This window comes from Anabrus simplex, chromosome 5 (genome assembly GCF_040414725.1).
Source record: "Anabrus simplex isolate iqAnaSimp1 chromosome 5, ASM4041472v1, whole genome shotgun sequence".
Lineage (NCBI taxonomy): Eukaryota > Metazoa > Arthropoda > Insecta > Orthoptera > Tettigoniidae > Anabrus > Anabrus simplex.
This window is the reverse complement of record NC_090269.1, coordinates 97,036,589-97,063,173: the sequence shown is the minus strand read 5'-3', so window position 1 is coordinate 97,063,173 and position 26,585 is coordinate 97,036,589. Positions and strand designations below refer to the sequence as shown.

The window sequence follows — 26,585 nt, the reverse complement described above, 5'->3', positions numbered from 1 at the left end:
TTGCAACATGTATTTACGAGATGTTTTAATCATCTTGGCGAGTTGTTAAGGATCGGTCAAAAGGATTAATTGGAAGTCCAAACTGCCTTCGAGATACTAGAGCAAAAAGCTGCAAAACGTCGCATAGCCGACTGAGAAATTGTGGATCTCTTGGTGGACGCAGGTGCTACAGATGAGGACTTCGATTCAGAGTATATGACGGCCGATAAATACATGAGTAAATTCACTCAAACAAGATTAATTGTAATGGCACATAATCAACCGAGAGATAATGATGCTGTAAGTTTGGTTAATAACGAAGTTCACCGGGCAAGTTGGCTGTGCGGTTAGGGGCGCGCGGCTGTGAGCTTGCATCTGGGAGATAGTGGGTTCGAATCCCATTGTCGGCAGCCCTGAAGATGGTTTTCTGTGGTTTCCCATTTTCACACCAGGCAAATGATGGGGCTGTACCTTAATTAAGGCCACGGCTGCTTCCTTCCAACTCCTAGACCTTTCCTGTCCCATCGTCGCCATAAGACCTATCTGTGTCGGTGCAACGTAAAGCCACTAGCAAAACAAAAAAAATAACGAAGTACGGAGGAAATTCAAACTTCCACAAAGAGAATTAAAAAAATTTAGTGGTGATTTGAAAGAATGACTGCCATTCTGAAGCCAGTTCAGTAAAATCCATGAGGACAGTGACATAGTAGCTGAGGATAAATTTTAATACCTACTACAGGCCACTGTACATGGTACTCACGCTCGGGAACTAGTTGGAAGTTTTCCTTGCACTAGGGATAATCATGGAAAAGTTATTGACAGTATCAAGGCTCGTTTTGGAAGAGAAGACCTTCTGTTTGAAGTCTGTATTTCAGAACTATTGAAGCAAGTAGTGAAAAACACAATACACAACGGAGGCAATGTTTCTTTGCAGTCCTTGTATGATAAGCATGAGTCACATTCGCAGGCACTAGAAACATTAGGCGTAACAACAAACAAATGTGCTGCTATGCTGTATCCACTTGTAGATTCGTGCATGCCAGAAGTTTTATTGGGGGCTTGGCAATGCAGCTCACACCATTCTTGGGAGACCCCAAAAGATTGTCAGGATAACGTTGCACCATCCTGAGGGGGGTTTTCTTCCTTGCACCATATCGGGCGACCTATCAATTGCTCCGGCTATTTTCCCCTCAACCATCCATCACTTCTACAGATCATAAAATGGATCAATGCATTTAATAAAAATGATGCTAAGTGTCGGTAGCTATGCTCGCTTCTAATATTCATTGTATAAACAGTTACCGCATCATAAAATTTAAGCGATATCGTAATCTTCATTTTTCTTATCACATTTATTGATATGATAATCCTTAAATTGCCACGCGACACCTCTCAGGGATAATTAAATTGCATCTGTGAACCGTATAATTTTTACGTGAGGTCAACTGGGACACCACATTTCCTTTTTAATAAATTACCATCGATACCATTCGTCCTCCAGAATCAATATCAAGTTTTCCAAGTCCAATCATTCGAAGAAAAGAAAAGAAAATAAATAAAACATTTTTTAAAATGAATTAATTCAAAATCATTTATATCATAATGATATTAGCCTATCTCCTAAAATAAAACATCTAAATTGGATAATCTATAATTTATTTCATGATTCTAGAATCATAAAAGAAAATCTGATAATATGTATTGACATCAATTATCTTCCTCCTCTCTATAAAAAAAAAAAAATTTAATTTAAATTTTAATCTATCTTCGATCTGATTCAACTATTCCTCTTGCATTAATTATGCGCATCACAGAAATAAAGGATAAATTCTCTGAATTACATAAATCGAAAGTACATATTCTATCTGTTGAAAACGTAGTATAACATTTTTGGGTTAAAAAATAAATCGTTAAGTCCCTAAGCCTTAGTAAACTTCATACTAAATATGCTTAATCTGAGTCCATCAGTTATTGTTTCTTTCTTTAAAAAAGTGCTTATTTTCATCATTATCAAATTGATATTCTGTCATTAACACACGCGTTTCTTCCGATGTTATAACGTTAGCAATCGCAAGTAAGTTCCAAATATATATCAGCTCAAAATGGCTATTTCAAATATATATCGTTCATTAAATGAGAAATATTGGTCACCTTGACCATGTCATTTGGTTAAAATATTCAAATAACATCTTAAAATTAAATGTAGGTATCGTGTAAAGATCAATTATTATCGTAGTTCAAATAAAAATTATACCTAACATGATTTATGGTTTTACCAATATCCAATCAGATATCAAAAATTCCGTAGGAATGCATTTGGTAACCTATTTTAATTAATTGTGGTAGAGATTTAAATTATGAAATTGTTCTATGAATTAAATACATTCTCGACACCAAACTTCAAATAATATTCCGTACAACGTTGATATATTCTCTATGAAGACAACAAGTTTCCCTTCTTTTATTTCTTATTTGGATATTTAATCTGAAGACAGTTTACGGTAACCCACATACGAAATATACACATCAACATGCCACTCAAATCATAACTTCCCTACGTAAACATTTATCATTTCCAACAAGGCGGCAAATCATCTTAACATATCATTAATGTTATGCAACGGTACACTTTTGGGTTAGATTTCATATGTAATACACATAAACACGTTATCCTGAAAATGAAACACATATATAAACTAAACAAGTTAATATTTACTCACATGTCATCGCGTCGTAACATCAACCAGATATTAGTTACTCAGAAATCAACTATCTTCTTTAAAAAATATTAAATTTGGGATACGTCTCTTTATATACGTTGTTTCAATCCCATAATGGTTGAAAATCACACTCTAAATCTCTCCTTGTTCAATTATAAACATTCCTATATTATGACATTGATTCTAAACTCTGGAAAAAATACCTACTCCCATAATGATAAATCAACTAGGATAATCTCATTGCAAAGATAACATCGACTGAGATTTCATCACGAAGAACTACGTAAGAAACAACATATCAATGTTCACTACAAATATATGAATACTATATCTACGACACATTAATTTCAAGATAATAAAGTAATTCTTTGGAACTTAGCTTGCGGCTGCTGACGTTAGATGACCGGGTTAGGCTTCGATGTTGTCATCATAGGACTGCGTAGATCGTCTCCAACATCCATTACGTCACCATCAGGTTGTAGTTTTGGGACCCGGGATAGTAGAAACAGCTGGGCAGTCTACGTCGGAAAGTCGGCTCCATCTCCGATTTAGCCTCTCATGTTGTAGCCGTTAGTCATATGTGAAAGAAACATTTCCAAAATGGCAATTAATATCACGTCCATATCCTTGAGAATGAGAATCTAGATTATATCTTTGTCTCAGGTTATTAAACCAGTAATTCAATGTTAATTCCTTGTGACAGATTTTAACAGGTAAAAATCATCAAATTAGCTTTAAAAATTTTTTTTATCCAGCTAATCAACCTATAATGCGTTAAATTTGACTTGATATCTCGTAATGGCCTTCGGTCTATACTCCAACTACTGTCCGGATATTATTCAACTTGCTCTGATTTTCCGTCACGATATTTGTTCAGATATAGGTGTAATTCAAATATTTCTTCACTATGCAGGTTCTTCAGCTCTTAATAACTGAAATATCTTCCTTCTTCTTTCTGCGAGGATTATTTTTTTCTCGTGGATAAATTTACGTAGTAGTTTTGCGTACAAGATTTTTTTTATTGTTCACCTACTTCTTCTTTTTTAACAATTTTAAAATCCTTCTATTATTTTTTTTTATCACGGCCGCATGGATTCTTTATAACTTTCCGTCTCACTCCGTGACCTAGGCATACTTAATTCGCCAAATGAACATCTTTGCCGTCACGTGCATGGCCTCCTTGATTTTATACGTTCGTATTATATATATATTCTGAAATCACGGCCTATTTCACTTAATATATGCGTTCTTTTTAGATGTATGGCCCAATTACGTAATCTTCGCGATCTCATTACCGTGCATGGCAAACTTTTAATGTCGTATGACAACCTTTATTCCATTATCAGGACGATGAAAACGGTACAACGTAATGAAGTTCATGCTTTCAGAGGTAGAAGATGAAGAGAGGATTAGAAGAGGAAGAAAGGTGGGGTATGTTCAGCATTCACATGAAGAGTTGCCAACTGCAGCTAGTTTAATATCGACAAGTAACTGTCCTAACATGTTGGTATACTTCTTTTGTGACAAGGAACACTACAGCTCAGACTCTTTCGCAGCCCAAAAGGTGACATTGTTTGACAAATGTAAGATTTTGGCCAGCAAGAATTGTTATTCTTGTTTAAAGCCAGGTCATCACTAATAAGTGTAAAACCAGTGCAAAATGTGCTTTATGTGGCAGAAAATACTTGGTTCCTATGTGTCCTGAATTGACAGTAAACAGTTAAGCTAAAGGTATGTTGTCTTCAAGAGCACTGGAAGAGAGCATAATTGAACAACCGCCAGGCTTAGTGGCTCAGACGGTTGAGGCGCTGACCTTCTTACCCCAACTTGGCAGGTTCGATCGTGGCTCGCTCAGTCCGTTGGTATTTGAAGGTGCTCAATACGTCAGCCTCATTTTGGTAGATTTACTGGCACGTAAAAGAACTCCTGCAGGACAAAATTCTGGCACCTTGGCATCTCCGGGAACCATAAAAGTAGTTAGTGGGACATAAAGCAGATGACATTATTAATTAAACAACAGGATAATGTCTTAGCTAGTCTAGCAAGCTGCCCACATTTGTTTCTACAAACTGCTATGGTTAGAATAAAGGAATCGGAAAGCAAAATGAGTGTACGTGCAGTATTTGATTCTGGATCTCAAAATCAAGGACATAAATATAAGCCGTATCAAATTTATCTTACCAGCTTGGATGATTCTTATAGGTGTAATTTTGAAGTGGGGTGATGTTTCTCAAGTAATGTCTGGACTTTGGCTGAAGGAGGTATTTAAGCAGGACATTTGTTTTGACAGACTTGAAAGAACAACCTGGTCCTATCAGCATTTTGTTTGGTGCTGTTGTAGGAGGGAAGTTGTTCACAGTGCACAAAGTGTAGTTGTCTTCTGGGCTGGTTGCTGTCGAACTTCTAGGTTGGACTTTAATGGGGAAGATACCTGAATGGTCAGTCAGCTCCATCTTGGCCATTATGGTGACTTTGTTTAAGAGGCAGATGTGTCACTGTTTCGTTTATTGGACACAATAGGAATTTTAGAACATTGTGAGCAAAGGTCAAATGAAGAAAAGGATCTGGCAAAGGTATTTTCTAGAGACTGTTACTGTCAGTAATGATGGGCGATATGAAGTTCACTTGCCATGGGTTGATGGACAACCTCCTGTGCCTAACAGTAGGTTTATGGCTGAGAGAAGGTTATCTTCTGTAACTAGGAGGCTACAGGTACAGGGTATGCTTCAAGATTATGACGACATCCTTCTAGAATGGCAAGCAGAGGGAATAGTGCAGGCAGTACCTGAAAATGACAATGTACATTTCCTGTCACATCATGCAGTTTTGAAGAACAGAAACACAACTACCCATATTCAAACTGTCTTTGACACATCAGCTAAAGAAAAGGGAGCACTTTCTGTAAACAATTGCCTCGAGAATGGGCCCAATTGAATAGAGTTTATTCCATCAATGATTCTACAATTTAGAGAAAGACATTAGTGAGTTGTTGCTGATATAAGAAAGGCATTTTTACAGATCTGTATTTCCTCAGGAGGAATACTTTCTTAAAAAGTGGTATAGCAACATCGAAAAGAAAGAAATAGCAAAATTCTGTCATGCCGAAGTTGTGTTAGGCGTGAAAAGCAGTCCATTCTTGATGGCAGCTGTAAATGACTTTCATCTTCAAGAATCGTTAAGACATGGATCCGCCTGCCCCAAAGTGATTGAGCAGCTTCAGACAAATTTTTATGAAGACAATGTTGCCACTAGCGTAGTGTACTAAACAAGAACTACAAGTTTTCACTGAAGATTGGTGTCGTCTGATGACTGAGGGGGGGGGTTTCTACCTCACAGCATGGGAATTTTATGGAGGTTCATCAAGTAAAATCTTTTGTGAACTGTCCAGTGTGTTAAGATTGCTGTGGAATCCTCAGGCAGATGTTTTAAGCATGAGTATTGAGTGTTTACAGCAAATTGATTTATCATGTATAACAAAACAGACAATTCTTTCAGTTGCACAATGGATTTTTGATCCTATTGATTTTGCTAGCCCTGTACTATTGTGTCCTAAACTACTTCTACAAGGGGCTTGGAGTTCCAAGATTGCCTGGGATTTAGAAGTCAACAGGAGAATGAGGAATGAGTTTTTGAGATGATATGAAGAATTGCGTGCATTCCAGAATGTCAAGATTCCCCAGTGAATAGACTTTAGCTCTAGCAATAGTGAACAATGTAGTGTTCATATCTTCATTGACACTAGCAATCATCCTGACAGTGGAATGGCAGTACAATTGATGGCTCCAGAATCTAGAGTTGCACCTTCGAAAAAGAACCATTCCATGTCTAGAGCTCTTAGCTGCTATGGTGGGAGCTCGTTTGACAGCCTCAGTACTGGAGGTGTTTAAGTGAGATTCAGTACCTGTTTATTACTGGAGTGATTCTACCACACTTTTATCTTGGATACAAAGAGAAGAAAACTGGAGTGTGTTTGTCTGGAATAGTGTAGCTGAAATCAAAAAATTAAGCTGCACCGAGGATTGGCAACACACCTGGAGAGTTCAATCCTGCTAATTTTCCTTCAGCTGTTGAAACAAAATGGTGGGAAAGTCCTGCGAGGCTTAGAAGACTGACTGTGGAGTGGCCAACTGAGGAGACAAATTACAATCCTATGGAGGTCAACCAGGAGAGAAAGAAGGGTGGTTCTAAGGATTATGTGGTGATGGAATGCTTGCAGAACAGAGAGGTTGTTTGTGAGTGATGCAGAACCTCTTGATCTGACTCTGTAAAATCGACTCTCAATGTTGCTGTGTGTATTTTGGGACTAAATGGGATTTCAGATATTTTTCCCAGCACATTAGAAGATATTAAAATAATTCCGTATTGACGGTTTTCACTTTACAAAGGAAATTTAATATGTCCTATTCAGTACATACACATTTCCATCATTAGATGGAGTAATAAAAGTCATACATGTTTCAACTCATTTGAGACATCTTCAGTGAAAAAAAAGTTAGTTTTAGTTTTTTTACATAATTGCTGATAAAAAATGTTAAAACATAGTGAAGAAAAGTATGAAACAAATGAGACATGACATAATTAAAACAGTAAGTAATTATATTTTGCTATTTGCTTTACGTCGCACCGACACAGATAAGTCTTATGGCGACGATGGGATAGGAAAGGCCTAGGAATGGGAAGGAAGCGCCGTGGCCTTAGTTATGGTATAGCCTGGTGTGAAAATGGGAAACCACAGAAAACCATCTTCAGGGCTGCCAACAGTGGGATTCGAATCCACTATCTCCCGGATGCAAGCTCACAGCTGCGCACCCGTAACCGCACAGCCAACTCACCCAGTCAATAAGTGATTATGGCAAGGTTGTGAACCTCTTAGTCTAAAACGCGCAGTGTGTTACAGTTAAAAAACAAAGACAAATTCACTGTGCTAAAGTTTTAAAATGGGGCCGATGACCTAGATGTTAGGCCGCTTTAAACAACAAACATCATCATCATCATCATCAAAGTTTAAAATGACAGTCTGTCTTCGTTGAGTCACACACAGTGGAAACCGCCAATGAAGTTCAAATTTATTAAATAGTTGCCTTCTCGAACGGCCTGACCTTCTCAAATTTAGCAGTCCCGTTCTCATCTATTGTGTCTAAAGTTGGCTCAGCTGTGTTTGCCTTATTTTTAAACAGTCAAGAGGGCAGTGAAAAACTGTCAACAATTGACAAATTGACCATAGGAGATGCATTCTGTCGACGATGACGTCCTCCAGTGTACTTCCCCGATCTGCATTGTCCATCTTTGTGATGTCCATCCATTGGCTTCTTCGTCTTCCCATCATCCGTTTTCCCGCCACATGTCTCTCTAAGTTAACATAAGCTGTCCTTGTTGGTTCCATCCTCATTGCATACCCAAACCACCTCAACCTGGACATGCTGACCTGATCCAACAATGATGCCTCAATCCCAGCTTCCTCTCTAACTATATCATTCCTTAACTTGTCCAATGTCCAGCTCCATGGATAAATGGTTAGCATTCTGGCCTTTGGTCCAGGGGTCCTGGGTTCAATTTCTGGCAGGGTTGGGGATTTTAACCTTCATTGGTTGATTCTAATGGCTTGAGGGCTGGTAGTGTGTGCTGTCTGCATCATTAGAATTCATCACAGGTAGGGCCCCATCCTCACAGACACGCAGGTCGCCTGTACGGCGCCAACTCAAAAGACCTGCACCAGGCCACTTTGGAGGTGACACATCATTATTATTATTATTACTTGTCCAGTTTTGTTTTTTGAATTGTGGACCTCAGGAACTTTATCTCAGATGCCTGCAACCTTGATGAGTCCTTCTTAGTGAGGGTGCAGGTTTCAATACCATAGGTTAATATTGGTATGAAGTACTGACTGAACATCACAAGGTTTGATATTGTGGATACTTTGGGATCCCAGAGGAGTGTTGGTACTTGGTGGTAAAAGTGAGAGCTCTTCTGCACTTTATTTGCCACCTCCTTTGTGGCTAGTGCATCTCAAGATACTACACTGCTGAGGTATGTAAAGTTTTCCACACTTTCCAGTGGATGGTTTCCTATCATGATGTTTGCTGGTCATCCCTCTCTGTTCATTGCCATCAGTACAGTTTTGGATTCGCTTATCTTGAGAGTGAATTTCTGGAACTTAATCTTCCATTCATTGAGTCTCAACTGTACTTGTTCCTCAGTTTCTCCCCAGATCATAACGTCATCAGCAAAAGCCATTGGATTTAGTTCACCAAAAGTTTTCTTGATGTTCTTCATTAAATCATCCACGATGGTGATAAAGAATAATGCCTTGCTGGACTCCACTTTTGGTCTGGAACTAGGATAAATGTCCATCACCCAATCGCACACAGCTAGTACAGTGCTTATACAGCATTTGAACTTTCCTCGCCAGCCCCTCTGGCATATTCCTTTTTCTCACACATTCCCATATCTTCTCTCTTGCAATGCTGTCATATGCCTTCTCAATATCAAGAAAGCCATAAACAGATCTTTGCCTTTTTCCCAATATTTAAGCATTAACATACAGACACTGAAAATTAGGTCTGTTATGGACCTATTAGGCCTAAAGCTATACTCTTCCTCTTTTTTTTTTTTTTTGGTGGTTGCTTTATGTTGCACCGACACAGATAGGTCTTATGGCGACGATGTGACAGGAAAGGCCTAGAAATGGGAAGGAAGCAGCCGTGGCCTTAATTAAGGTATAGCCCCAGCATTTGCCTGGTGTGAAAATGGGAAACCACGGGAAACCATCTTCAGGGCTGCCGACATTGGGGTTCGAACCCACTATCTCCCGGATGCGAGCTCACAGCTGTGCGCTCTTAACCGTACCGCCAACTCGCCCGATGACTTCTAACTGTGGCTCTAAGATGACTCGTAAACTGCTCTCTAAGATCTTCCCAAGGATCTTAAGTCCATGAGAAAGCAGTGTTATTCCCTAGTACTTGGAGCATTTTCGATGATTGCCTTTTTTAAACGTGAGGTTAAGTACACCCTTGCTCCAACCAGTTGGTATCTTGTCATCTTTCCAAACTGCACTGAGCACACCGTGTGGCCAATGCAAACTCTGGACTCCTGCTGCTTTAATCACGTCCATGCTGACTTCATTCCCTTGCAGCATCTTCTTAAGGGCTGCTTCTCTTTCTGCCCATGTAATGGGAGGTTCCTCTGTGTAGGTTTCAACAGCTGCTTCTTTTGTTCTCTGAATCCGCTTCTGTCCTGGTCATTAGGTGATCAAAATGATTACTCAGAACCTCTCTGACGTCCTCTTATTTCGTGGCCAAGTTTCCATTGGGATCCTTTCGACTGAATTCTTTTTGTTTTTAATATTATCGCTTTAATATCCCACTAACTACTTTTACAGTTATTTGAGACGCCAAAGTGATGGAATTTTGTCCCGCAAGAGTTCTTTTACGTGCCATTGAAACTGCCAACACGGGGCTGAGATTTGAACACATTCAAATACCACTGGACTGAGCCAGGATCAAACCTGCCAACTTGGGCTCAGAAAGCCAGCCCCTTAACTGTCTGAGCTACTCAGCCTGGCCTTTATGTTTTTGATCACTCTGAACAATAGTTTCATATTGCCTCTGCTGTCTTCTTCCAGTTTTTGAGTAAATTTCTCCCAGCACTTTATCTTCTCCTCTTCTACTACTCTTTTTAACTCTCAGTTTCTTCTCCTGGTAAACTTGCTTGAGGTCTCTGATCTTCCCCTCATCCCTTACCTGTTCTTACCTGGATTTTTCTCTATCTCGTTCCTTTTGTGCTATTTTCCTTTCGTTTATTGAGGGTCTTACTCTTTCTTTCCACCAGGGTGTCTCTTTTTTGCTTACTTTCACACTTGTTTTCCCACAGACCTCTGTTGCTTCTTTTATCAAAACGTTTTTAAATTTTGTCTGCTCTACCTCACCACCCTTGTCCTCTTATATGGTCCTGATAGTCAGTCCTCTTTCCAATATCTTGTAGTTCCCACACTTTAATCTTAGGTAATTTCCTGGTTGTCATCTTTGCTACTAATATATGGTGGTCACTATTGAGGTTCTCACTTTGGATCACCTTGACATCAGTCACAAGTCTACTTCTTTCTTTATCTGTAATGACATAGTCAATAACTGTCCTGCTCTGTCCATCCCAGTTGTATTCGGTAATCTTGTGACTGACTCTTTTGTTGAACCAACCAAACAGTTTCTTATGCAGAAGTCTAGGAGATGTTCCCCTTCTGAATTTCTTCTCCCATGGCCATGTGATCCTATCACCTTCTCATAGCCATCGCCGTCTGTCCCAAGGTGATTGCCCTGTCTTCACTGATGGTCTCTTGTAGGTCTTCCAGAAATTTGTTCTTTTCCTCTTGACTGCAACCCGTATGAAGGACATACACTTGCACCAGTGTCAGCTTCTCTCTCTCAAGGTGAACTGCTGGCTTTATAATCCTCTCATTGATGTATTGGATCTCTGTAATACCATCTAACTCTTTTGCCAATATCAATCCTACTCCATTTCTCATCTCTCTGTTGTTACCATTCCAGTAGAGGGTATAGTTCTTCCTCAACTCTTTATTCCCTTTACTTTTCCATTTCATTTCACTCCGTCCTAGGATTGATATGTTCCTTCTCTCCATGATATCCACTAACTCTTCACATTTCCCAGCCACTCAGTACATTGATTGTTGCTACGCAAGTCTGTTGTCTTCTCCGGGGTTGTTGCAAAATCACAAGGCCTGGTCTATCATCAGGCTGTAAGCCATCACACCTGGCATGGGTCTGCAGGTGCTGTTGTCTATCAGAGTTCTTGGTTTGCATCTGAGGCTCGTGCAAATGTTGAAAGCAATTACACTTACTCTGCAACTGACTTGCTAGACATATCGTTAGAGAAGATTTTCTGTCAGGGTTATCTCCCTTAGCCTTTACCAGTCCCCTGCCACATCTGCAAGGCAGCAGCTTCCTGTTGAATTTATGTGTCATTTCCTACACACAGGCTTCAACAAGCACCCTAAGGGTGAACTACTCTTCCCATAGCCATTGGTTCTCCCTCAGTTTGTCAGGTTTGGCGATGGACGCCCAACCCTCGACCAGACAGTCGCAGGTAGTACCGTCTACTGTTGCATGCGGTAGCAGGATGTACCTGACCTGACTAGTAGGAAATGAGGTGTAATTAAACATTTAATAATAATACACAACAACTAGCACTGTGTTTGCCACTTAGGAAACAACCCCCCAGTCTCAAGAGACTTCTTGTGATAATCATAGTAACTTATCATTCTGAATTCTCTCTTTCTTGGTTTTACAGTACTCATCGTACTTCTGAGAAACCTCCTTTATGCAGCCTAGATCTTGCTCTTCTGTCATTATGTAAATGTCCATATGTCAGGATTGGTGCATAATATTGTTTGCACAATATACCTTTGCATTTCATTGGCAATTCTATGTACCGCACTATATCTTTAATATGCTGGTAAAATCCCTTTGCTTGCCCTATTGCATCAGTTTCCTTGTTCATATTTACACCTTCTCAAAACACACTTCCCAGCTATTTAAAGTTTTGTAAGACCTCCAGTGGTTTTCCATGTATGTTAATTATATCTCTATCGACTCACTTTCCTCTAGTCAACAGTACTGTCTTACTCTTACAAGAAGACCCTCAAATGTCACTGATTTTATTGATACTTGGTATATTAATAGCACATATACCCTTCTTAAGACTGACAAATTTTTAACAGAAATGACAGAGAAGAGCTATAGTGATTTCAGACAAATCAAGAAAATTATGATAGGAAGAAATGAAAAAGTACTGGCCAGCTCACAAGACCCAAACAGTGCAGGCTTTAAAATGCAAGTGAACATGGAATGACTCAAGTGGTCCAATGTGGCCAATAAAGTTTAACAATAGTAGCACATCTTAGGTATAACAAAATATTGAAATAATAAAGCATACCTCTCCATCATTCACAAGAAAATAATTATTAAATTTTGCTAATTAAACAGTAAATAATAATAATAATAATAATAATAATAATAATAATAATAATAATAATAATAATAATAATAATACCTTTAAGAAATTGGAATAATACTAATATAGACTTCAGTTTCTTTATTTAGTCACCTATTTCCACTTTTTACTAGTTTAGAATGGCAAAAAGTAGTTTACACAGACGCCCACACTACACATGACACATTCTGTACAGACTTGAGATTCACATTCGGCAGCCGCACAGCGCCGGCATTGGAGCGATGTAGTGATGTAGGCCGTTGAATCTCAAGATGTCAGATACTCTAAAGAAAAAAAATAAGTGAGAACAACTGTATTTATTTCTCTTCAAAATACTTCCCAAATATGAGTATATATATCGTAGTAAATATTTTCCACCGACCTTATTCTGATGTTGGCGCTTGCACATAGCCACTTAGAAGTAAAATGCTGAAGAATACTTTCATTTCTCCGGGGTGGGACTTTAGTGGACTATTGTGGGTCATCCGCCATCCAGATAGCTGGTAGACGTGGTGATGATTGCACTCTCTTCGCGGGCCGTGGATCATTGTTGGACATGGATTCTCTACTCCTGTGCGGAATTTGCTGCTTCAGCACTACTTCATCCGGTGCACGGAGTTGACGTCCCATAAGGTTATCAAGCCGAATCTTCATCAGATAATACACTATGTTCTGGTGGTTCAATGTATATGGCTTCAGCATCAGTATCCTCTTCTTCAATAACATGTAGAACCTTTTCAAGCAAAAGCCACTCAAATGAAGTTCACACATCATTAGACTCAATACATCACCCTCTCCATGTGTGTTATAATGTGGATTTTTAGTAAAATCTATAATTATAGAATTGAATGGTACATATAAATCGTTATTTTTGACTACAGTATGAATTGTTTCTGTAGAATCACCCTTAGAGTCCGATTCATAGGCTAAATGGTCAGCGTTGAGGCCTTCAGTTCGGAGGGTCCCAGGTTCGATTCCTGGTCGGGTCGGGGATTTTAATCGCATGTGGTTAATTCTTCTGGCCTGGGGACTGGATGTTTGTGTTTGTCCCAACACTTTCCTCTTCATATTCCGACAACATACTACACTACAAACCACCACAGAAACACACAATAGTGATTACATCCCTCCATATAGAGTTGACGTCAGGAAGGGCATCCGGCCGTAAAACAGGGAAATCCATATCTGCGACGCCATAGATGTGGAAAGAGTGGTGGGGAAAAAAAGGCAGAAAGTTATGGTAAGCGCCGTGCAGTACCATACTTTACCAACAAAATAATTGGTGTCATAACAGCTAACACAGGAATGCTGACCAACTGCTTGTTATTTCAAGTCATGGACTGATATTTCAAGAAAATGAACCTTGTGATACAAAATGTTACCAAATTTATAAACAACATAAAGCAGCTTACCTTAGACAGATAGTCATTTTTATTCCTCTCGACATGTTCTCAAATGGAAATTCTAAATTCCCATGGAGGGAATTAGATATTTTTCCACCAATAGAGCATATCAAAAATCAGATCAAAAATTAGATGTATGGCTTTTCAGGCGTTTGCTTTATTAACCAGCATTTCGTCTTAGGTCTGACGCTAGACTCGTCAGAGTGGGATTGTCAGACCCTACCCACTGATGCTGGGGTATATCAGATCAGATCTGATTTTTGATATGCTCTATTGGTGGAAAAATATCTAATTCCCTCCATGGGAATTTAGAATTTCCATTTGGAATTGCTAGGCGGGCATTAATTCCATTGTGGAGTTTTATCTCCCGTATGCAGTTATCAGACTGTGCCTCATAAATAGGCTTCTGATAAGTTCACCTGCATACACCCCAGCATCAGTGGGTAGGGTCTGACACATCCCACTCTGACGAGTCTAGTGTCAGACCTAAGACGAAATGCTGGTTAATAGAGCAAACGGCTGAAAAGCCATACATCTAATTTTTGATCTGATGTTCTCAAATCCCAAGCAGTTATTGCCACAAACAAACACTCATATAAAATGCTCTGTTGATTTCAGGCATTGTAGGGCATGTCTCCTTAAGAATATAAAGCAGAGTTGCCAGATTTATGACGCAGGTAACGTTCAATATGAGAAAATCTGAAGTAAGCACTGGTACTATACAGTACCGCACGGCGTTTCTGGGTTAAGTCAACCTTTCTGCATACAGTATGACTTTAAATGCTATAGTAGTAGAATAATCACATGTCTTCACTGAATTGCTGTCATTCAGCCGTTTACCATGTTCTCTCATTCATTCGTGCAATATAGGGATAAAACCTACAGTAGGCTGTACTCACAGAACAGGACAACTTTTGGAATATGAAAGGCAAAAGTGTAGCATATAGATTGCAGGAATAGTTTCAGCTCGAGAAATAATTCACTGACTCAGTTGAGAATCCAACCCTTTCCTTTCCTTCAAAACTGAATTGTTAAGAAATGTTCAGTCAAACTAAAAGGAACATCTACTCTCGAGAATGTAATGAAGAAAGATTGAACAGTCTGTCCTCCGTTCTGAAACCTCCTTTCTGCTATGCACTGCAGAATTCTGCTGCAGTTGGCAACACTGGGATTTTGTCTTATTTCTAGTATTCATATGGAGAATGACACAATTTTTATCCTGCTGCTTGTTTCAGAAAATCCTTTGAAAGTGAGATGCAGGAAGTTATTCAAAAAGTCAGAAAGGAAGGAAAGCAGCCATTTATCGTTCATTTTCTACAATCTTCATCATCTGTGGACGCTGTTCCTCTTCAGAAAGCAACAAAACTTTGCTCCGATCTCCCTGTTCTTCTCCTTGCTCTGGATAAAGGGATGGTGAAGGCAAGATGTTGTGTTCCCGAGGTAAGGATGTGTTTCTTTATACCATTAACTAGCAACTCGCTAGGCTTCACACAGAAGCAGTTTTGAAATTATGGCAATAGACCTTATTAGATTACCTTGTTGATCACATTAGTTGTTTTTTCCCTATGTTGGTACGTAACTCTGTGACATTTTCTCAAGGCCTTTATGGTCACTTGCCTGTTAGTTTGCTTCTTTCTCATGCAGTATTATAAACCATTCCGCTGAGCTCAATAGCTGCAGTCTCTTAAGTGCGGCCAGTGTCCAGTATTCGGGAGATAGTGGGTTCGAACCCCACTGTTGGTAGCCCTGAAGATGGTTTATCCGTGGTTTCCCATTTTCACTCCAGACAAATGTTGGGGCTGTACCTTATTAAAGCCACGGCCGCTTCCTTCCCACTCCTAGCCCTTTTCTGTCTCATCATCACCATAAGACCTATCTGTATTGGTGCGACGTAAATCAACTTGTAAAAAAAAAAAAAAAAAATCCTACACTTTCATGAAATCAACTCATAAACCGTACATACAATTTGTGTACTGTACTATTTTCATCATAATAGGACTGAGGTGAATAAACTGTTTAAAACTGAACGAGTTGGTTGTGTTTAGGTCATATAGCTGTGAGGTTGCATTTAAGAGATGGTGGGTTCTAACCTCACTGTCGGCAGCTCTGAAGGTGGCTTCCCATTTTCACACCAGGCGAATGCCGGAGTGTACCTTAATTAAGGCCACGGTCACTTGCTTCCCAGTCCTAACCCCTAGCCTATCCAATCGTCGCCATAATGCCTGTCTGTGTCAACACAGAGTTAAACCCATTGCAAAAAAATATATATATTGTTAAGGGGTATGTGATTAATCTCAAAATAAGGTTTATATATTTTAAAGTTTATTATTTACTGCAAACTATAACATAAAAATGCTTATTGAGGGCTATCTTTTACATACAGGCCACTGAGTCTTTTTTTGTAGACCTCAGTCCAGCATTATTTGAAGATGCTCAAATACATCAGCCTTGTACTGGTAGATTTACTGGCACATAAAAGAACTCCTGTGGGACGAAATTCTGGCATCTCAGCATCTCCGAAAACCATCAAAAGTAGTTATTGGGACATTAAAAACATAAATATTATTATTATTTTTTTTTTTTTTTTGCAGAGCTTTTTATGTTCTGCAATTCTTCCACATGTACTTGGGTCTATCTTTGATAGTTTAGGTAGTATCATCCAAGAAAGCACTTGCCGGCTGTTTTTAATATAGAATCCCGCTCACCTGGTTTGTCCCCATAGGAAAATGCCTATCACAATTTCACAAAAGATTTTAAATACTAATAACTTCATTGTTATGTATCGCACGCATGCACCTTGCACATTGTTTCTTTTGTTAGGACATGTTCTTTCATTTGAGACCACTCCCGCTTTCCTGTGGCTTCATCCTGCCTTGATAGCATGATCATATAACATGTTGAAATGAGCACTCGCCTCGCCGAATTAATTAGTACAGCTTTGGCTCTTCTTGTGCTAGGAAGCTGTTCTTGATGTCAAACAACTCAGTTGGATTAGCTGTGTCAATGAAAACCAAAATCAAAATCATGGAATGCCACATTCACAAAAAATTGCAACAGCTAGTTCAGATTTTGGAAAAATTCAAGATGAACTGCAAAATGGATATCACATATCATATTTACTCACAGATATATCGTACTTTTTCCCAAAAAGTAGAGTAAATAATTGAAGTGCGAGATCTCTGCGAGAATTAAGGAAATTGAACTTGATTAAAACTAATGAACTTTAAAAAAGTACAAGTAATAAATAATTGTCATATTTTATATAATATGTTGCATTATATTAAGTTCAGTTATTTATATTTACAGTGTATAAAAGTAAATGGATTTCAATTCTCGATGGAATATTGTCCCTTCTCCGGGGTCGCTCAGTCGGCGGAGCGAGAGTCCCAAAAGGGTGGACTGTTCGCAGGGCCGATTTGCTATTATGGGACCGACCTACAGAAAAATTTCTATTTACAGGGCCATTGGTGACTGGATAGGAGACATAATGTGAAATAAAAATCAGAACAAAATGACCACATCATTTATTAAAATATAAAAGCAAAACTCAGTCTGGACAAAGCACCAAAAAAATAATTTTGTTTTAACATCTTTTCAACATAATCAATTGCTTGATCTTCTCATTTACAAATAACTATAAGTCCTTGACATGCTTTGTCACTTCACGGGATTCAGTAATATCTCCAATGAACACCAACCGAAACAATTATCTGTAACATTGATTGATCATGCAATTAGTGATACCGTTGTACTAACATGAACGAAACAATGCCACATTGAACATGAAAATAACTATTTCTCATTACTGTTTTAATCTTCATAAATTCTCATTAAATAATTTTTACTTTAACACATCTGTGACAAATTTTCTATTTAAATTGTATTGGCATACTTGGAGAAAATTCTCTTGAGAAATTACTTTGACATTTTTGAAAAATCCTTCCTAACTCATTTTTTTTTTCCACACCACTGAGAAATTCTTTACAACTTATTCTCGAGGAATTCTATTCAAATTATTTTTGTGAAATATTTTACAATTTGAGAAAATTTATACAATTTTGAGAGATTCCTTTGAGAAATTCTTTGAAAAATTCTTTGAAAAATTCTTTGGCGCATTTCTCCCCTCTCGCAGACTTTGCTCGATTGTATTCCTTTATAAATTATATCAACAATTTCTATCTGACTAGTATTCTATGGATGGATAGAGCATCACGTAACACCACGCGTAATCAACAGCAACAACATCGTTGACCAATAAATCACAAAATAATATGAAAAGAATAAGCATTCCTGAAAAGACATGAATAATATTCACGAATAACTCAATCACACCAACTGTTTATAGGAAAATTTATCATACAGCTGAAATTATCATATTTTATTATTATCATCATTTATTATTATATTCTCCTCTCAAATTTTATTGAAGACCCTTATAGCATGAATCGATCATAATAAGAATTCACTAAGACTGTTGTTACAAGACGACATAGGATGACTAAATTGATCTCGAAGAAATAATTATCACCACCATCATCAGAAGGATGCGTCTGTGAGCCCCAGGAAAGACTAATAATAAGCAAGTCGTACGTTATACAATATCAGTTGTTGAGCGAAGGAAAGAACTATTATTAGTCCCTAAATATTTTCAAATCACTATAAATCACTATCATCACTATAATTCACCATAATCATTATGACTGACATGCACCCTAGTGGTCCCATATAGTCAATTTCATCGTAAAATCTACCATCATAACGCCGTACATTTTTATTCTCAACAACCAGTCAAATACCCGACTTTCATTATTATTATAATGAATTATTTTTATTCCTCCTATTATGGCTCCTAGAAACGTCTTCTCGATGAGCTGCTCCTAGTACACTTCAATTACCATCCCTTCCGATATCAATTATATCACATAAACTAATAGTTCATTAAGACTTCGATTTACTGGTATTTACTCTTATATTTAATTTCATCCTCCTCGTCGTGATTATTATGACCACATTTTAATCTTATTTATTATTCTTGTTTTTAGGTCTTAATCCCCCATAATTCCTTTTGAGGATCTTAATTGTACATGACCTCATGTAACTCATTAGCAACTGGGATTACTTATCTTCGAATCAAAGACACGAACAGTGTTCTAAGAAAATGCAAAGATAGAAAATGTAGAAACCATAAATTAAAGAATGCATGAGTACTCCACCATCACCATTTAAATACAACATTTCCAAAAGAAACTACACTGCTCTAAGCAAGAATACAATCTACTATTCATCTACTGATAGAGAAGAAATTTTACAATGGTACTTAAGGTTCCGATGGAAATCCTTGGCGTCGGAATGCAACTATGGGCGTCGGCGTCCTCTTCTTCCTCTTCGGAGGCTCATAGATGTACAAGGTCATCGCGCTGGCGTGCACACTTTGGCTTAACCCATGATGACTATGGCTATGAACAGCAGCGTTCTATCACTCCCACAATGTTCCAGAAAATTCCAGGATTTTCCTCTTGTTCGTTGCATGCTGTCGGTTCCTCTTCACAATGGTAGCTGAAACTAAAATTTTGTATAAGAAAAGTCGTTCCACACTAGTTGTATTCTATTAAATTATTTACGACACTTAACTGGCACAATGATGTACAATCAGGTTCAGTTGTACCCCAAGCTTCAAATTCCGAGCACATTCACAAGATTACAGTGAGTCTTGAAGCTGACGGAACATTATTACTAGTATTTCGACGTTCTATAGGCTAGGTTTCCTTTCGAATATTCGCTTTAGATAGCTCAATTCCCTTACAACATCCAAAGAGACACTCCATGAATTTCTACTGCAACACTCGGCTTAAGCGAGCGCACAAACTGTCTGTGGTTTCTCAAGTTCCACCCGGTGAAATGTGCGGCTGTAACACTTCGCTCTATACCGAAGTAGGCTGATGAAAAGTTGAATTAGCACTCAAATTACATAGTGGCTGTGCCATACAAGAAATAGGCAGAAAGTAACCATATCTACGAACGTTCATCTTCTTGCTAGATGGTTGAAATTATACGACGTTCTTCCTGAAGACTGTCTTACTTAACTGCTCCTCAAAGACTCTTCCATTCGATTCTCTCGTAGAAACTATACTGTTCTCTTCAGCTTTTCCTTAGAGACTTCTCCTCGAATTCTTTCTAGAATAATCTCAAGACCTTCCAGCACCTTCCTCGATGTTCATTGGCTGTTGACTTCCTTGTGACGTAATTCGTCCTTCACACCGGCAAGCAGATTTATCCAGAATATCCTTCCCCTCTCGGCGGTCGGCTCGCTAAGTGACGTAATGCGTGACGTGGCGACATAACACGTCCGCCTGCAGCGGCACGGGACGGTAACAGCTGATGTATGCTTGCTTGTAACCCAATGTTCCGTAACAAAAATTACTCCAGCTTCCCCAAATTCAATCAGGCATCATTTAGACGGGTACAATACACACTCCTGCCCTTCCTCAGCCCACAGTGCAATTATGGTATTCATCTATGAATTCAATTATTCAAAGTTCGAAACATGCCATAAAACTTGAACAGTTTTCCGTGACTCACCAACAAACTTAAGTCACACTGATGATCGAATTGGGAACATGCATCATTTTCAAAAATATTTTTTTTGAAAAGTACACCAATGAAATAGTATGTAAACGTATTACATTGTGGTATGTTGCCTTGTTTTCTACCATTAAAAAAATATTTAATAGTGCCTTTCCGCAAGGCGAGTGAAACGGCCTCTGACGTAAGCGGCGCGCTGTGACGTCACGATCCAGTACCGCATGGAGCTCAACCAGCCGTTATGCATCAGCCGTTGCTAAAAGCCGATTGTTTATTATTCATGATCGCGAATAACTTCAAAATGACAGAAAGAAGGTTCAAAACAGCACAATCAGACAATCTATCATGTGTAGACGTCGTCATTCTTAAAAAATAGTTACTTTTGTGGCCGCAGAATTTCGCGGATAAAAAACAAGTTTGTAAGTGGCATCTTTTATATACGTGCAATGTACTGTAACCCACAGTATTAGGATAACAACTGAACCTGGATAGATATCACATCACTTTCAACATTTCCTTCTAGACTGATTCCCCTATTAAAGAATAACATTACATTTTCGGGCTTTCAGCATTAGTAAAGTAAGAAATCGGATTTCAGCACTAACATAAACATATAGGTAGCATTGTAGTACTAGTCCGCTTCTGTGGTGTAGTGGTTAATGTGTGCCACTCCCGGAGGCCCGGTTTTGATTCCCGGCTCTGCCATGAAAGTTGAAAACAAATAGTACGAGGGCTGGAACGGGGTCTACTCAGCCTCGAGAAGTCAACTGAGTAGAAGGGTTTCAAATCCCACCTCAGCCATCCTCGAAGTGGTTTTTCGTATTTTCCTACTTCTCCTCCAGGCACCTAAGGCCACGGCCGTTTCCTTCCCTCTTCCTTGTCTATCCCTTCCGATCCTCCCATCCTCCAACAAGGCCCCTGTTGAGCATAACAGGTGAGGCCTCCTGGGCGAGGTAATGGCCCTCCTCACCAGTTTCATCACCATACTCAAAGTCTCACGTTCCAGGACACTGCCCTTGAAGTGGTAGAGGTGAAATCCCTCGCTGAGTCCGAGAGAAAACCAACCCTGAAGGATAAACTGATTAAGAAAGAAAGAAAGAAGGAAAGAAAGAAAGATCATAGTACTATAGGGCTATAATCTATCATTCCCCAAAAAATATATATTTATGGTTGGGACAACTGGCCTACCCACTACCGGGGCCCATGAAAGAGAATTAAATATCTTTGTGGAGGGAAAAAGTTAAACATGATAAAGGTAAATATGACTTCATCTAGTTTTCACAAGTCGGGCTGAGTGGTTCAGACTGTTGAGGTGCTGGCCTTCTGACCCCAAGTTGGCAGGTTCGATCCTGGTTCAGTCCGGTGGTAGTTGAAGGTGCTCAAATACGTCAGCCTCGTGTCGGTAGATTTACTGGCACGTAAAAATAACTCCCGCAGGACTAAATTCCTGCACATCGGCGTCTCCGAAAATCGTAGAAGTAGTTAGCGGGGCGTGAAGCCAGTAACATTAATTACATTTGGCTTTTAACAAGCTGAGCATATCAGGAAAGAAAAGTGTCCTGGTGACATTTTAGTCGCTCAATACAGGAATGTCTTTGGGTGCTGTGACTTTAATTTTTTTATGTTTTCTTTACGTCACACCGTCACATAATGGCGACGATGGGACAGGAAAGGCCTAGGAATGGGAACAAAGCGGCCGTGGCCTTAGGTACAGCCTCAGCATTTGCCTGGTGTGAAAATGGGGAAACCACGGAAAAACCATCTTCAGGGCTGCCGGCAGTGGGGTTCAAAACCCACTATCTCCCGGATGCGAGCTCGCAGCTGCGCGCTCCTAACCGCACGGCCAACTCGCGCGGTATTTTTACCCTTTGTTTTTACCAATTAAGCTCTTCAATAAAGACATACATAACTGTCCCATGCCAAGATATATTGGTAGAATTAGAGCTGTCAAAATGGTTCATAACCCCTTTGATTTATTATCTTGACATGGATCACCCAAAACATAGGTTAGGTTTGGAGAATACTTTAATAATCAGCATTATTTAATGCACCATTTATTACTTTCATATTCCAAGATGTAATTGAAGCATTTAAATAAAGCATCATACATTAAAATTTAAAGTTTTACCACTAGAACAGCTGACATGGAAAAGTTATTTGAAAATTCAAACAAATTCATTTTACGTTAAAATCTTCAAAAAAATAAACTGTAGACTTTTCCGATATATCACCAGCATTTCTCCAGCTCGCCAAAATCCATTTCTCCCTAGTTTTAGCGTCTTTGGAACGTTTATAAACAATTTGTTTGGGATGGTATGCGATGTGCTATTGCACATCGGAACTCTACACCATTTATAAGTTTTCTGCCTCACTGTCTGCGCAGGATTCATTTTAAGTCTAAAATATACCACTCAGATTATTATCCAATGTATAGACCTCGAATTTAACCATACTAGACACTAACGTAAAGTAGAAATACGCGAAGTGTATCCTGCTTCTCACAGCACACTACGTGTTATTTCGTCTGCTAATTCAGTCAACCTGTACGATGACGTCAGGCCAATGAGATCGCGTACTTGCGTGACATGACATTTTTGTAGATTTTTATCATGTTTGGAGTTATTATTTGTACATTCTGATCACATTTTTGAATTCTGCATGTAATTTTGTATCAGATTAGCATACTTTTAATTAAAACCTCGGATCATGCATGTTCCCTATTATTAAGAAGAACATACACTGCACTCGATCAAACGTCTAGCACATTTTGTATTATACTGAAATTGTGGACAATCCAATAGTGTGACATTTCACCCAGTTTCATAGGCTAGAGAATACCAAAGCCCAGATATCTTGCAATACTATAAATACCCACTTGCCTTTCATCCAAACAAGGGGAGAGTGTTAGACTTTTAACCATGTGTGTGCATGCATGCGTGCATGCCACAGGGTGTACTCTTGTTGCATTGAAGGTCGGTCTCCATTGAGTAACATTTAACACCAACATGTTAAATTTAACATGTTACAATTGACATGTATATTGTGATTGTCAGTGTTGCCAACTTAGCAGATTTTCCTCTAAATTTGGCGGAATTAGAAAATTATCGGCAGAGAAATATATTATTTAGCGGTCAGCGGATCTTTTGGCAGAATTCTAGATTTATTATAGTGGAATTTAGTGTTTTATCCAATTTACGTTTTTAAAAAAATTTGTACTCCAGTCTGTCTCCGAGCTATTCTGTATTTCTATTTCTGCAGATATCCACGAAGTTAGTGTCTTGGCGGATGCAAACTGTATGGCAGTGCGTTTAATTTTGCTGATAATTTCTAAATAATGAATTTTATTGATTTTCACTCAAGCATCCTCTTATTTTTGTTTGCAGTTAGGCAACCCTTGACATTGATGTGGGAGAATAGTGATATATAAAGAGACTTGAGACCATAAAGCCGTAAATCTGACCTAAGCCTAACTGGTTCCTGCCCACAATTAATGGAAGGAGGGAACGAAGGTCAATATGTCGCTAGTTGTCGCAAGAGAAAATCCCTCATAAACCTGTGACTGTAGGGGTTCTGGTACCTGATATGAGGCCTATTGTATTATGTTAATAGATCTAGTCTTCTCAATACCTTGGGAGTACTATACTGTACGGTAGTTAAATATTTTCAATGCATTCGCGGATGTGGAAAGGTTACTTATCTCTTAGTTGACGAATGATGACAGATAATGAAATTCTGAGAGAGTAGCATTTATTTTTTTGCTATGAAGGAAAACCGTTTAATGAGCTGGCCTGTTCTGTGTGTGGCCCTTGAGGTAGGGGATTCACCTAGTTAGTACCCGGCACTAAAACGCCTACAAGTGTTAGCCGCCGGCTCGCAGGCAGGGGTTAATCCCAGTGAAACTCACAGATCAGGCGAGTACAGACATTTACTTTCATTATTATTATTTATTATTACTGCTCGTTTTATTTGAGATCGGATTTCTTGGTGGAATTTTAGCGGATTTTTAGTAGTATTTAAAGTTGGCAACACTGGTGATTGTGTCTTCCAATTGACTTTGCATGTTAACTCAGAATGTTGAGGTTAACACTTTTAACATATTGGCGTGTTTTCCGCTCCAAGTGGAAAACATGTCAAGTCAATTCGTTGTTCGTGAGAGGTCGGCACAGCTTCAGCAACTTCTGTGCTGTTTTCATGCCAACAACTAGCCTAAACGACGCAAACGACGTGCTTCTCGTGAAGTAGGATTATAGTTTCAACACTCCGCAACACTCATTCTCTTTGTTATAAGCTACAAATACAGTACACGCACATGTGTCGTTCTCTCTGCACTATACTAAAATTTACAGTCAGATATGGAGTGGAGCAAGGAATTACTCTGGACTTAGTGATATAAAAGAAAGGCCTTGTTTGTGGGATGTCTCATCAAAGGAATACACAGATAAAGCGAAGAAAGCCGACAGTTTCCAGGAATTCGAAATTATCTATAATTGTTCCCGCAAGTGCATCGAGAAAAACTAGCGTCCCTCTGCTCCCAGTACAGTCGAGAATTGCAAAAAGTTCAGAAAAGTCGGAAGTCAGGGGCGGGAGCCGACGAAGGTTATATTTCAAAGTGGTTTGCTTTTGAAGTAATAAGCAGGATGAGAGTAGGAAATGTGCCTAAATAAAACTGCATTTCTAAATCATAACAAGAAGCAACAGTGGCACTAACAAAGGCCAAATCTTCTTCATCTGAGTCCATTGCCAGAAACATCCAGGCTTTTCTCAAGAAGCTCTGTGAACTTAACAGTCAAATTAAGAGTGAACTGAAATTTAGCCAAGATGAACTTAAAGAATTGTTCATGGTGTGGATTACTGTAATCACGTCCTAGTTCATGAACCATGGACAACGGCTGAGTGGCCTAGTAAGTGGTCCTGAGAGATGGGATACCAGTTGCTATGGAGTAGTAGTGAGCATCTTCGACTTATTGTGAGTCAAGGCTCTCCTAGTGCTCAGACGGCTAGGACTATACAAAAATCCAAACCAAACCCCATGGCACTACAGCCCTTGAAGGGCCTTGGCCTACGAAGCGACCATTGCTCAGCCCGAAGGCCTGCAGATTACATGGTGTTGTGTGGTCAGCACGATGAATCCTCTCGGCTGTTATCGTGGCTTTCTAGACCGGTAGGACTATACAATCCACCACTGATCCCTAACCTGTTAGGGGAGAGATCCTCACTAGGACTATGTATTACTAAGGGTAGCATCTTGCTTCACAGAATTTTCACCGAGCACACACAGGACGTTTTAGCAAGACTCGGACCTATGGGAGTAACGGAGTAACGCTGCCATTTGACAGGCGAGGGACTCCTTGGAAACTACTTCAAGAATGAAGTGAAATGGTAGTTTAGATAAAGGCCTGAAATGTAATTCTCAAATATTTATATTATTAGTAGTCCCATCGATAAATACTACATGACAAAAGTTATATCTAATTACATTTCCGATCATTTATGTCTTATACATTTTTACCGTACCCGCTATGATGACACATATGTTCATGAATTTGTATTTTTGTTGCTAAGTCCATATCAACACCAAGCCACGAGAAAATGGGTTAACAGAATTCAATGAAAATTGGCATATAGAGTCGAGGAATAAGAAACTACAGTCTAAGCTATAAACAATTTTATTCACCCTAGGTGAAATTGTAGTTTAGGGGAAGGCACCTAAAATTTAATTTTTAAATACCTATGTTATTTGTCCTATCGAAAAGTACTACATAACAAAAGTTATCAAAAGTTATAGAGAATACAATTTCCGATCATTTATCTTTTATTCAGTTTTACCGTACCGACTGTGATAAGAATTGTATTTCAGAGTCGGAAGAAAACTAAATGTGAAGGCCTACAATATCAAAAG

At 38.9% G+C, this 26,585-nt stretch overlaps 1 protein-coding gene across 6 annotated transcripts in view; it reads left to right on the top strand.

Annotated features, from left to right (window-relative positions):
* The window catches only part of AlaRS-m (alanine--tRNA ligase, mitochondrial), a 202,115-nt gene that overhangs the window by 159,380 nt on the left and 16,150 nt on the right, over window positions 1-26,585 (top strand). For all 6 annotated transcript variants that reach the window (XR_011018257.1, XM_067147031.2, XM_067147030.2 and 3 more), the window contains one exon: window positions 15,340-15,544. Coding sequence is in view for 5 of the 6 variants with exons in the window: in XM_067147031.2 (XP_067003132.2) it covers window positions 15,340-15,544 (205 nt within the window). In the remaining variant the exon portion in view is untranslated. The remainder of the gene's footprint in view (window positions 1-15,339; window positions 15,545-26,585) is intronic.